This window comes from Haplochromis burtoni, unplaced genomic scaffold, assembly GCF_018398535.1.
Source record: "Haplochromis burtoni strain Fernald_Lab_line unplaced genomic scaffold, NCSU_Asbu1 Contig_2106, whole genome shotgun sequence".
In the NCBI taxonomy this organism is placed as follows: Eukaryota; Metazoa; Chordata; class Actinopteri; order Cichliformes; family Cichlidae; genus Haplochromis; species Haplochromis burtoni.
This window is the reverse complement of record NW_024584467.1, coordinates 2,524-15,647: the sequence shown is the minus strand read 5'-3', so window position 1 is coordinate 15,647 and position 13,124 is coordinate 2,524. Positions and strand designations below refer to the sequence as shown.

The 13,124-nt window shown below is 38.3% G+C and overlaps 1 protein-coding gene across 1 annotated transcript; it reads left to right on the top strand.

The window, feature by feature from the left end:
* The first annotated feature begins 2,704 nt into the window (after window positions 1-2,704).
* LOC121813635 lies at window positions 2,705-5,686 on the top strand. The gene is made up of 2 exons (XM_042217514.1): window positions 2,705-3,558; window positions 3,941-5,686. The coding sequence occupies exons 1-2, from the start codon at window positions 3,132-3,134 to the stop codon at window positions 4,138-4,140; spliced, it is 627 nt and encodes a 208-aa protein (XP_042073448.1). The 5' UTR covers window positions 2,705-3,131; the 3' UTR covers window positions 4,141-5,686.
* Window positions 5,687-13,124: the final 7,438 nt, after the last annotated feature.

The following is a 13,124-nucleotide window of genomic DNA, read 5'->3' as shown; positions in this document are numbered from 1 at the left end:
CAACACACCACATGAATCCTGCCAATTACTCACTTCCTTATAACCCACTGAATCAGGTACTGAAGCAGTGATGCACTGAATGAAGCTTCGGACCTCTGTGATCACGTTGCTCTGTTTAAACAAACCAGGGCTTCTGAAGCAATGCACTGATTTTTTAGACACATGCGCTGGAGATTCAGCTTCAAACAGACAATATTAGCTATTAGTGTACTTCTCGTGTTTCTGAGTTCTTTATTTGGGTCCCACCTGTCATGGTCCTGGGTTATGTGACCCAGTGTTTTGCATTTCAATGTATTTTATTATTCATTTGTTTTCCAGTTTCATTTTAGCTTATCTCGTTAATTTCTATCAGGCCTAGGTGGCTGTTTTAGTGATTTGTTTATTGGATCCTCTGGTGTCATCAGCCCCTGTGTTTTAGTCTCCCTTGTTGGTTCATGTTATTAATTTCATGTCATGTCTGTGTCTCGTCGGGTTTACTGTTTATTTTGAAAGTCTCGTTTCCATGTTTTGTTTTACTTCCCCTGCGGCATCACTATGTTCATTCTTGTCAGCTGTCTCCTCGTGGTTTCCACTTCCCTTGATCACCTCTTAGTCTGTGTGTTTTCTTTCAGTCCTCGTCGGATCGTCTGTGTCGCCTCCCTCCATGTGTATATAGTCATTGCCATAGTTGTTTAGTGTTACATTTAACTCTTGCCCCTGTTTGGCTTCGTTTCAGTTGTGTATTCATGTTATCAGCCACAATAAAGGCTCGTTTTTTTGTTTGTAGCTCAGTTTCGTCTCCCTCCCTGTCTGCCTTTGAGTCCCTAGCTAAAACACACGGGCATACGTCGCCATGACACTACCTCTGCCAGCCACGCAACCACCGTGACAAGTTGTGCGTTGTCAGCACTCATCATTGTTGATGGTGGGAGCATTCTGTCTTCTGCTGTGAGAGCATTGGAGATATTTGTTTCTCTGGTAGTGATGGCCAAATGAAGCCTTGCGATTACTGGAAGCTTTACATCCAATTGGTTCAAAAAATGGTTAGCTTCTTGAGGCTTCATATGCACATAAACCCCCTCTGCTGGTCAAAGTCTTTACTGTTATTTCAACTATTTGTCATTCCGGACACATTGAGCCCTCTGCAATTTGCATATCAAAAGAATCCACTGAAGATGCCGTTACTGCAGCCATCCACACAGCCTTCTCACACCTCGAATATGAGGACACCTATGTTTGAATGCTGTTTATAGACTACAGATTCATTCAACACCGTCATCCTAAACAGACTGATGGGTCATATCAAATTTTTTTTAGTTTTTAGTTCACAAATTATTTGGATTATGAAAGGAGCGAGTTGAAAGATTTCCATATTTCCTTAAACTCTCCCAGAGAAAACACACAGATCGCTTAATATATGATGTAATAACCTGATTATTAAAACAACATAGAGATATTTTTAAAAGTACAACATGTCACCCGATGTGACTACTGTAATCAGTAGTGCATCTTTTTTTGGCTAGAAATATTTTTTTCATATAGTTTTCAAAGCCTGATTATATTTTCATATCTAATGTTTTTTTTTTTTTTAATGGGCTGTAATTATTATGCCTGTAATATCTATTTGGAAAATAACGACTTAAGAGCTCCTCCCATTTGATGTCAACAAAGAGCCGTTGAAATTCTAATCTACTCAGCTTGAGAGCATGGAGAGAGCCGGGCAGCTGTCGCACTGCTGGACGTTATTGTTTCTTCACTTCCTGCTGTTGCCGCCACCTAGCAGCTCATGTGTGTGTTTGTGTGTGTGTGTATGTTTGTGTGTGTGTGTGTGTGTATGTGTGTATGTTGTGTGTGTCTATACCCAGACCTGTGTACACAAACCCAAAATGACAAACTACACCTTACAAAACTTAGAGATTATTGAAATGAATAAGACCAGAGAGTCTTTGGACAAACCTGCCTTGATGTGTGAGTCTGCTATGAATGTATGTTGATGACTAAGGTAGGATATATATATATATAGAGCTTGGTATGGAAAATCTTTGATGTGCATATGGCACATATCTGCCTACGCTAGGTTGAGATCGTGCAGAGTGCGCTATACTCCTCTGTCCACCCTCCTCAAAAAAAAGAGACAATGTTTCTGAAACAGTTCTTATAGCTAGTAAACTTGCCAAAGGTTCTGCACATAAAGTTCATCTAGTTATGGTTTTTAGCATAGAATTGCATTAAGAGTCGCTGTTAAAAATCTTCATCTTGTGTGTATACCCTTCTTTGAAACTAGTTGCATTGTGAAACACTGAGAACCCTCAACAGTTTTATTCTTTCTTATGGTACTGCTGTTAGAATGAATACAAAATAACAAAATACTTTAGAATATACAAGATGGTTCATATTGTTGCAAGCTCTGAGCTGTATCCTTGTCTCCCACCTATGTACATACATGCATATATGCATATTTGTCCCTTTAATGTGTATGTCATAATCTTAAATCTGCAGCTGATTTCATTCCCCTTGTTAAGATTGGTGAGATTTAATTCAAAATAAGATGACATCATTTAATAGATTTATTAGTAGACTGACATTTTATGTTGGGCAGCAAGTCTTTCTGTGTGAAGTTTGCATGTTCTCTCCATGTTTGCATGGCTTCTCTCCACTTGTTTTGGCTTCCTCCCACAGTCCAAATACATGCGGTAAGTGGGGTTAGGTTACTTGATGATTCTAAATTGCCCGTAGGTCTGGGTGCGACTGGTTATCTGTCTTTATGTTCAGGTGATTATTTATAAATCATCAAACCAAATGTATCTCATAACCAAATGTATCTCATAACCAAATGTATCTCATTAACAAGCATGTTTCCTGTATAGGAGCATAGTATCTTAATACCGAGTTGTGTGGGTTTCAGTTACAGGTTTTTGCCTCAGAACTGTTTTGCAGCCTTTAGCATGTGGGTGCATGGAACCTATAACCATATCCTGTTTATAAGAGTTTTATATCTGATGGATGTCACTGGGAAATCACCCTCATGTCACCAAGAAATGTCTAAAGAGTCTTTTTCTTTCTTTCTTTTTTAGCTCTAATAATTATGGGAGAGCCCAACCTTGTGACCTCACAGATTGTTATATCCATACCTGTATCACATATTACATGTGATGATCTCTAATTGCAGAATAACAGAATTTGTCTGCTTAATACACACCGGTGTTCTCTTTTGTCCTGTAGACCTCGTAAACATCACAGCTGAATCTGGACAGAACGTCACTTTGTCATGCAGAGCCAACAACAACAACCTCGTCACATTTCTTGAGTGGAGCAAACATGGTCTTAGGAAAGGATATTTACTTTTGTACCGGGATGAGCGGTTTGATCTAGAGAACCAGCATCCATCGTTTAAGAACCGAGTGGAGCTACAGGACAGACAGATGAAGGATGGAGATGTGTCGTTGATACTGAAGGATGTGACACTTGATGACCGTGGAAGATATGAGTGTCGTGTTGAGACAAAAATAAATCGCAGGAAGAGAGCGAATCAGGATGACGACCCCGTCATCATCATCAGCCTGAATGTTGTTCCTCCAGGTGAGTGAGTAGAGTTGAGTGTGTGTGTGATCAGAGGTGAAGCTGCTTCCTGGTTGTTGATGTTTGTTTCTAAAGATGTTGTTGATGAGACTTTGTAGAAAGCAGCTGGTCTGAGTGATGTGATCAGAGTGCAGTAGATAATGTCTGACAGCAGTTTGAATGGTAAATGGCCTGTATTTATATAGCTTTACTAGTCCCTAAGGACCCCAAAGCGCTTTACATATCCAGTCATCCACCACACATTCACACACTGGTGATGGCAAGCTACATTGTAGCCACAGCCACCCTGGGGCGCACTGACAGAGGCGAAATGGATTCTGTTCTGTTCTTCACTCATCACCTACCTGACAGCTGACACCTCACACCTGTTTCTCATCTGCAGGTCAGACAGGAGGAGACACAGAGGATGGAGGGAAGGAGGAACGGGGAAGTGAGAAGATAGGGAGGCATAGCTCTGTCGGTGTGGCAGTTTCTGCTGTCCTTCTTTTGGGTGGTATTGTTGTGTTTTTGATCTACAGAAAACATAAAACAACACATAATCTGGACTCATACCAGCGTCCTGCTGAACTACAAACTGTTTAAAATGTGTCACATGTTTCTACAGCTGAACTGTCAGTGCCTCTGCTGCTGTTTCCTCAAACCTTATTTATTTGTTTTTTATACTGTTTTGCATATTAGAAGGTTTCAGCTGTATTTATGGTTCTATCTCTGTTCTGCCGCTACAGGAAGCTGAGAAAGGCATAATGTGGTAACTTTATCTCTGACTGACTGATGTGAAAGTCCCTAGCATTACATTTTCCTTCCAGTGTTGCGAGTCAAACTTCCAAGATTAAATTTGAATAAGATTATCAATATGTGTTTTTTAAGCTTTAAACAGTTTCCAAAGCTCATGATTGAACTATGGATGTTACTTCTGTTGAGTTTGTGTGGTTTGATATTTACGTTATGAGCTTAACTGACATTGGAGATACTGAAAGCTTTTAAACAGGAAAGATTAAATTGCATTAACAGGGAGAGAAAACATGAGTGTTTCTTTATTTTAGCCTTTGTAATGATTGTTGAATAAATCTGCCTGTAAATGTTAATATGAACTGCACTGTAAGAACTCATGGGATGAAGTAGAGAGGAAGAGCTTGCTGTGCGAAGTAGTTACAGCATGGTTTAACTACATTTATAACATCCACCGTCACATTAATGAGCAGCCCAGTGTCAGAGCAGTCAGATTTAATGATATACATTAATACATATAAATACATACCATACATACATTTTTCCTTCACCCTGTGATTTATTTTCTTTAAAAGAAAGGCAAAATGACTAACAAAAGAAAGCAAAGATGAGCTTTTTGATAACTATCTTAGTCTGTTGTCTATTATCTCATGCCTCGAGCTTCTTAATGTCAGTCACTTCTCATTTGTCTTTCAGTTTAAAACAATGAAGTGTATTCATGCCACAGAGGTCTTTATATAACATACTGTCCATATAAGAAGGGAAACCTGCTGCTGTTAGAGGAACTGAAGTCTTAAAACACAATGACTATGAGTCCACAGACCATCCTGAGAACACAGGAGGTGAAGGACTAGTTAAAAACAGGCCACGTACCTCAAACTGATTTGAATTTCAAATGTAGGCGCAGAGTTCCTGCTCGTCATCTGTGTACACTCTCCTCTGTGTTTGCTCTGTTTTATTTACTCTGTGCTTCAGGATTCAGTATCGAGATAAACACAGAGCAACAAGAACCAAACAAGCCGAACTGAAACTGTTTGGGATTCTGGATAATTCGTTATTATATTACAAGTCCAAGTTATAAGTAACTTGAATTTTAAAAAGAGAGAGAGAGTTTTGTTTAAAGAAGGATCGTAGCCAAAATAAAGACCCCCAAACAGATTTGAATAAATGGAAAATAATCCATACAAAAAAGTGTACAGAGAGAGAGAGAGAGAGAGAGAGAGAGAGAGAGAGAGAGAGAGAGAGAGAGAAGAGAGCAAAGCAAACAGAAACATGCAGGTGAAACCCCCGAGCTGACAAACAGCACTATGCAGCAACTCATCAAGGAAAACTGAGGCCTTAAATACACATGTAACCAGGGAGATGGAAACCACCAAGGACACACCTGAACAAAATCAGGAAAAATAAGATGGTAAGCCACTACACAGGGGCTTTCTCATACAGCGATGGGGACTTTACATGATACCTGGATAAAAGAAACTCAGGGGAATAACAAGACATGATAACTACAGTTACAGAACATGAAAGAAAACTCGATCTTACCTGAAAATAACTCAAATAGGAACAAAAGTTAGAATATGAAACTGTAACTAACCAAGAACAGAGCAAGTAAAGGTCAAAGCATCCAAAACTGAAATGTGAAAACCAAAAATAAAGGGTCAGTGAGAGCACGCTAACCATGTACAGGTTTACAATATTTATTTTGTGAGTTTAATTCTTTAAAACGAGTTTATGATGTCGAGATCTGTGTGTGGGTGTTAACAACAGCCGTTATAGGAACCAGAATCCCATCTCCACGAGTTTGAAGGCATTTTTGAGTCTCAAAATGTGGTTTTATTGTCAGGGTTACAATTAGGTTAGGGTTAGGTTCAGGGTAAGTGTCACGGTTAGGCATTAATTTCATGATGGGTAGGGTTTGGGTAAGCGGCTAAGGAAAGCATTATGTCAATGAGATGTCCCCACAAGGAAATAAATAAACACGTGTGACTATGAGAAACATCTCTGCAGAGTTTTCTATGTTAATTATGTAGAAAAAAAAGTGACTCAGATGCAACAAATGAGTTCAGTACAAGTGAAACGGCCGGAGCTTTGAGGCCCTCAGACTCTCATTTACGTGTTTCTAGCACATATTTATTCTCCAACATTTTTAATTGTTATTTATTTTAATTTATTATTTAATTATTGTTCTTCGTTCTTCGATATGTAAGCATGCAATATTCTGGGCAAAATCTTTAACACCAGCTCTAATTTAGACCCTCCCTTTGCCAAAGAAAAAGTTGTACTGTATTGTATCGTCCCCAGTACAATCGTAAAAATTTTATTGGGCACTGCCAAGTTTTGTGGACAGTGTGGGCCCAGTTGTTTCCTGATTTTCACATGAAATACTGAGGGTTTGCCCACAATGACTGCACGAGTCCCAGTCAGACATGTTTGCTGGGAAACTCTCCTAATGTTTATGTCACTGTTATCTGAACTTAGCTGTACAGTAAGGCTGCTTATTAAATCATTAAAAGATTCATAAAAACACAAAGATGCTTCATTTCCAGCTAAGATTAGGAGTTTAAAATGAACACTGCAGTGTATCCTCTGCTAAAGGAGGTAATGGAGGATCATTGCACGTGTTTCTTAAGCGCTTGGAGAATCCAAACAAGTGTTCATGTATAACATGGTCTGATATGTGTGTATGCTGTATGTACATTTTTTTTAAAAAAATGTATCTTTCTGTCTATGTCATGTAATGCTCTGTATTTAATAAAGTAAATATTATGATTCAGACAGCAGCACAAGACACTTTCAGTTTTTGAGTGTTTTTAATTGTTGCATTTTTGGCATCACCTATTTCACCTATTTCAATGTTGTAAATGAGTCTTGTATAAAACATCAAAATAAACTGTTTACTTAAACAATGTGTCACGGTCCTGGGTCTCCTGACCCAGCGTTTTTAGTTCTTTGTGATGTTTGTATTATTGTACTTGTGTGAGTTATTCTATGGTTTCTAGTTTCGATCCCTTGCCCTTCATGTTTCTCTGTGTCCCCTCTGTTCTGTGTAAGTCTGTGTCTGCATGTTTGAGTTCCCCTCTGTGTCTTTCGGTTCTTAGAGTCCTCTGCCTTATGGTTTATGTCTCTGTGTTTCTTAGTTGCTGTCTCCACTGTGTCAAGTTCGCGTCTCTGTGTGATCCTTCCTGTTTTACTTTGAAGGTCCGTGTCTTATGTGAATGTGTCCTGCTTTGCTTGTCTCGTCAGTCCTGATTTCTCCCAGCTGTGCCCTCCTTCTGTGTCTCATTCCCCTCGTTACTCCCCAGTGTATTTAAACCCTGTGTTTCTCTGAGTCAGTGTTGTGTCGTCCCTAGTGATGGGCAGATGAAGCCTCATGAAGCACTGAAGCTTTTCATCCAATTGGTTCACCCCAACGCGAAGCTTCTTGAAGCTTCATTTGCTCTAGCAGGACACCTACTGGACGTAAAAATATTAGTTGGCATGAATTTGAAGAGTGTGGCCTTTTGCACACAGCCTGTAAATGTCAACAACAAAAGGAGTGTGTAAAACATCTATATTGTAGTGATGGCAGTATACTCCTGGGTGGGTGTGGTATTCTTAAAGCTGCAGAGTACAGGAAGTTCTTCATGAAGCTCTTCCTACTTTATTTTCTTATTTTCAATCAGGATGCATTTCTGAGATCATCTGCAGCTGTTAATTTTAATTATGCTCATGTACATGGAAAATATGGTTTTCTTTTTTAATTCATATAAATCGTACATTTTGATGTTTCACACAGGACACAGGATTTCTGTTTAGTTTCAGATTTATATTTATCTCCACAGTTTTTACACTCTAGATAGAAATGAACACATTTTTATAAACTGACATGTTTGAGGTCTAGAACTAACATCACGTCTCTTTTCTAAATCCCATGGATTCATGGACTATTTTTCCCCTGGTTTACCTCATTTAAATATGTTTTTGGTTCTCTTCCAGAGCACCACAGGACAATCACAACACAACATGCATGTAGAGATGGAACATTTTTTTTTGAGTGGATGGATTTGCAATGTTTTTTTGTTTTTTTTATTAAATTGTGCAAGTTTTTTGTCATCTCTCAGATCAGTAATATATGATTTTAACATGTCTGATTTAAAACAAAACAAAACATACTCTTCTGACTCTGCGTTGATTAAGATTGTGATGGTGGATGTAGTTCTTCCAGGGTATTTCAAACAAATAAAATTTGTTCATCACAATGTTTAAAAAAAAAGAATAAGTACAATTTTTTTCTCTTCCTGATGATCAACTTTACTCCTTCCTGTTTAAAAGCCTTCAGCATATCTGATGCCAGTTAAACTAATGATAACAGAAAAAAGAAAGAAAAAGACTCTTTAGACATTTCTTGGTGACATGAGGGTGATTTCCCAGTGACATCCATCAGATATAAAACTCTTATAAACAGGATATGGTTATAGGTTCCATGCACCCACATGCTAAAGGCTGCAAAACAGTTCTGAGGCAAAAACCTGTAACTGAAACCCACACAACTCGGTATTAAGATACTATGCTCCTATACAGGAAACATGCTTGTTAATGAGATACATTTGGTTATGAGATACATTTGGTTATGAGATACATTTGGTTTGATGATTTATAAATAATCACCTGAACATAAAGACAGATAACCAGTCGCACCCAGACCTACGGGCAATTTAGAATCATCAAGTAACCTAACCCCACTTACCGCATGTATTTGGACTGTGGGAGGAAGCCAAAACAAGTGGAGAGAAGCCATGCAAACATGGAGAGAACATGCAAACTTCACACAGAAAGACTTGCTGCCCAACATAAAATGTCAGTCTACTAATAAATCTATTAAATGATGTCATCTTATTTTGAATTAAATCTCACCAATCTTAACAAGGGGAATGAAATCAGCTGCAGATTTAAGATTATGACATACACATTAAAGGGACAAATATGCATATATGCATGTATGTACATAGGTGGGAGACAAGGATACAGCTCAGAGCTTGCAACAATATGAACCATCTTGTATATTCTAAAGTATTTTGTTATTTTGTATTCATTCTAACAGCAGTACCATAAGAAAGAATAAAACTGTTGAGGGTTCTCAGTGTTTCACAATGCAACTAGTTTCAAAGAAGGGTATACACACAAGATGAAGATTTTTAACAGCGACTCTTAATGCAATTCTATGCTAAAAACCATAACTAGATGAACTTTATGTGCAGAACCTTTGGCAAGTTTACTAGCTATAAGAACTGTTTCAGAAACATTGTCTCTTTTTTTTGAGGAGGGTGGACAGAGGAGTATAGCGCACTCTGCACGATCTCAACCTAGCGTAGGCAGATATGTGCCATATGCACATCAAAGATTTTCCATACCAAGCTCTATATATATATATATCCTACCTTAGTCATCAACATACATTCATAGCAGACTCACACATCAAGGCAGGTTTGTCCAAAGACTCTCTGGTCTTATTCATTTCAATAATCTCTAAGTTTTGTAAGGTGTAGTTTGTCATTTTGGGTTTGTGTACACAGGTCTGGGTATAGACACACACAACATACACACATACACACACACACACACACAAACATACACACACACACAAACACACACATGAGCTGCTAGGTGGCGGCAACAGCAGGAAGTGAAGAAACAATAACGTCCAGCAGTGCGACAGCTGCCCGGCTCTCTCCATGCTCTCAAGCTGAGTAGATTAGAATTTCAACGGCTCTTTGTTGACATCAAATGGGAGGAGCTCTTAAGTCGTTATTTTCCAAATAGATATTACAGGCATAATAATTACAGCCCATTAAAAAAAAAAAAAACATTAGATATGAAAATATAATCAGGCTTTGAAAACTATATGAAAAAAATATTTCTAGCCAAAAAAAGATGCACTACTGATTACAGTAGTCACATCGGGTGACATGTTGTACTTTTAAAAATATCTCTATGTTGTTTTAATAATCAGGTTATTACATCATATATTAAGCGATCTGTGTGTTTTCTCTGGGAGAGTTTAAGGAAATATGGAAATCTTTCAACTCGCTCCTTTCATAATCCAAATAATTTGTGAACTAAAAACTAAAAAAAATTTGATATGACCCATCAGTCTGTTTAGGATGACGGTGTTGAATGAATCTGTAGTCTATAAACAGCATTCAAACATAGGTGTCCTCATATTCGAGGTGTGAGAAGGCTGTGTGGATGGCTGCAGTAACGGCATCTTCAGTGGATTCTTTTGATATGCAAATTGCAGAGGGCTCAATGTGTCCGGAATGACAAATAGTTGAAATAACAGTAAAGACTTTGACCAGCAGAGGGGGTTTATGTGCATATGAAGCCTCAAGAAGCTAACCATTTTTTGAACCAATTGGATGTAAAGCTTCCAGTAATCGCAAGGCTTCATTTGGCCATCACTACCAGAGAAACAAATATCTCCAATGCTCTCACAGCAGAAGACAGAATGCTCCCACCATCAACAATGATGAGTGCTGACAACGCACAACTTGTCACGGTGGTTGCGTGGCTGGCAGAGGTAGTGTCATGGCGACGTATGCCCGTGTGTTTTAGCTAGGGACTCAAAGGCAGACAGGGAGGGAGACGAAACTGAGCTACAAACAAAAAAACGAGCCTTTATTGTGGCTGATAACATGAATACACAACTGAAACGAAGCCAAACAGGGGCAAGAGTTAAATGTAACACTAAACAACTATGGCAATGACTATATACACATGGAGGGAGGCGACACAGACGATCCGACGAGGACTGAAAGAAAACACACAGACTAAGAGGTGATCAAGGGAAGTGGAAACCACGAGGAGACAGCTGACAAGAATGAACATAGTGATGCCGCAGGGGAAGTAAAACAAAACATGGAAACGAGACTTTCAAAATAAACAGTAAACCCGACGAGACACAGACATGACATGAAATTAATAACATGAACCAACAAGGGAGACTAAAACACAGGGGCTGATGACACCAGAGGATCCAATAAACAAATCACTAAAACAGCCACCTAGGCCTGATAGAAATTAACGAGATAAGCTAAAATGAAACTGGAAAACAAATGAATAATAAAATACATTGAAATGCAAAACACTGGGTCACATAACCCAGGACCATGACAGGTGGGACCCAAATAAAGAACTCAGAAACACGAGAAGTACACTAATAGCTAATATTGTCTGTTTGAAGCTGAATCTCCAGCGCATGTGTCTAAAAAATCAGTGCATTGCTTCAGAAGCCCTGGTTTGTTTAAACAGAGCAACGTGATCACAGAGGTCCGAAGCTTCATTCAGTGCATCACTGCTTCAGTACCTGATTCAGTGGGTTATAAGGAAGTGAGTAATTGGCAGGATTCATGTGGTGTGTTGGTGATTTTGTGCAAATGTTCTGCTTCTTCATAAAAAAAATTAAAAAAAAAGAAACATGAACAAAACCCACCAGGTCATTCAGTGTTCCCTTAGTGCTAATGTATCAGAGATGTTGGTGTACTATAACTGAAGTAATGTTGTTAAGTCCTTAAAGTCATATTCTTTTATTGTCATGACTGTATTTGAAGCTATTTTTATTTTTGTATGATACCTGATTTATATGGAATATGGCTGAAGTAAACTAAAGTCTAAAATACTTAGTCAGTTAACATTATATAATTCACATATAAAACTATGAATTGTGATTTTAAATGGTTTAAAAATTCTACATAGGCAAGTTTTTTCTCCTTTTGTTATCAAGAAGCAAAAACAAAAAGGAAAAAAAAAAGAAACAGGGTTCGGTGGTTGAATCATCCGTCCCCACCAATGCCAAAACCAAATCTACGCCCTTGGTTTATAATGTCTGAAACGATCTGCAATCAAAGATCATACGATTAAAAAGGAATTATGAGCAATAAGAAGAACTTCCTGCTTGTTTACATAACAGAGAAACATCCAAACCTGAATGGTTCACTGCAGAAATGTGACGAGGTTGTTGTTGTTGGCTCTGCATGACAAAGTGACGTTCTGTCCAGATTCAGCTGTGATGTTTACGAGGTCTACAGGACAAAAGAGAACACCGGTGTGTATTAAGCAGACAAACTGTTATTCTGAAATTAGAGATCACCACATGTAATATGTGATACAGGTATGGATACAACAATCTATGAGCTCACAAGGTTAGGATCTCCCTAATTGTTAGAGTTAAAAAAGGAAAAACCCATTTGGGAAATCCCTTCGGGAGCTCCTAAGACAAACATGTAGTCACAGGCTCCTTGAATAACGTGTTCCTGCTAAATGTCTCTGTTGAGAAAACACACAGATCCTCTTCCTGTATCCTCTTTCAGTAATGAAGCTATGTTCCTTTATAGTAAATGTGTGTGTGTGGGTGTGTGTCGGTGTTTTTGTGATACATTTGCTTCAAGATTTTATATTCATGAAACAAACAAATATGTGTCACTTAAAAATATAATTATTAGTCACTCTACCAATGAATGATCTCATATTATTCTGGAAAGTCTTAACTCAGTGAATTACATAAGCTGCAGCTTCAGGATTAAGTGACATACACATTAATCAGTCAATTACTGACATCAACTGAAATGACACACATACAGAGATAGCAACAGTGCAGAAATGATTTACTATGTAAAAGTACAGATACTTAACCTCTGAGTACAACTATATAAATGATACATAAATGCAATGCTTTAGCCTCTTTCCTCTCTTTGCATGCAATAAGCTCTGTTGGTACAGCTACATGAAAATTCTACTTAAGTACAGTAAAAAAACTCACCTGCAGCAGCAGTGAGGGAGGAGTGGAGAAACAACAAAGCCCA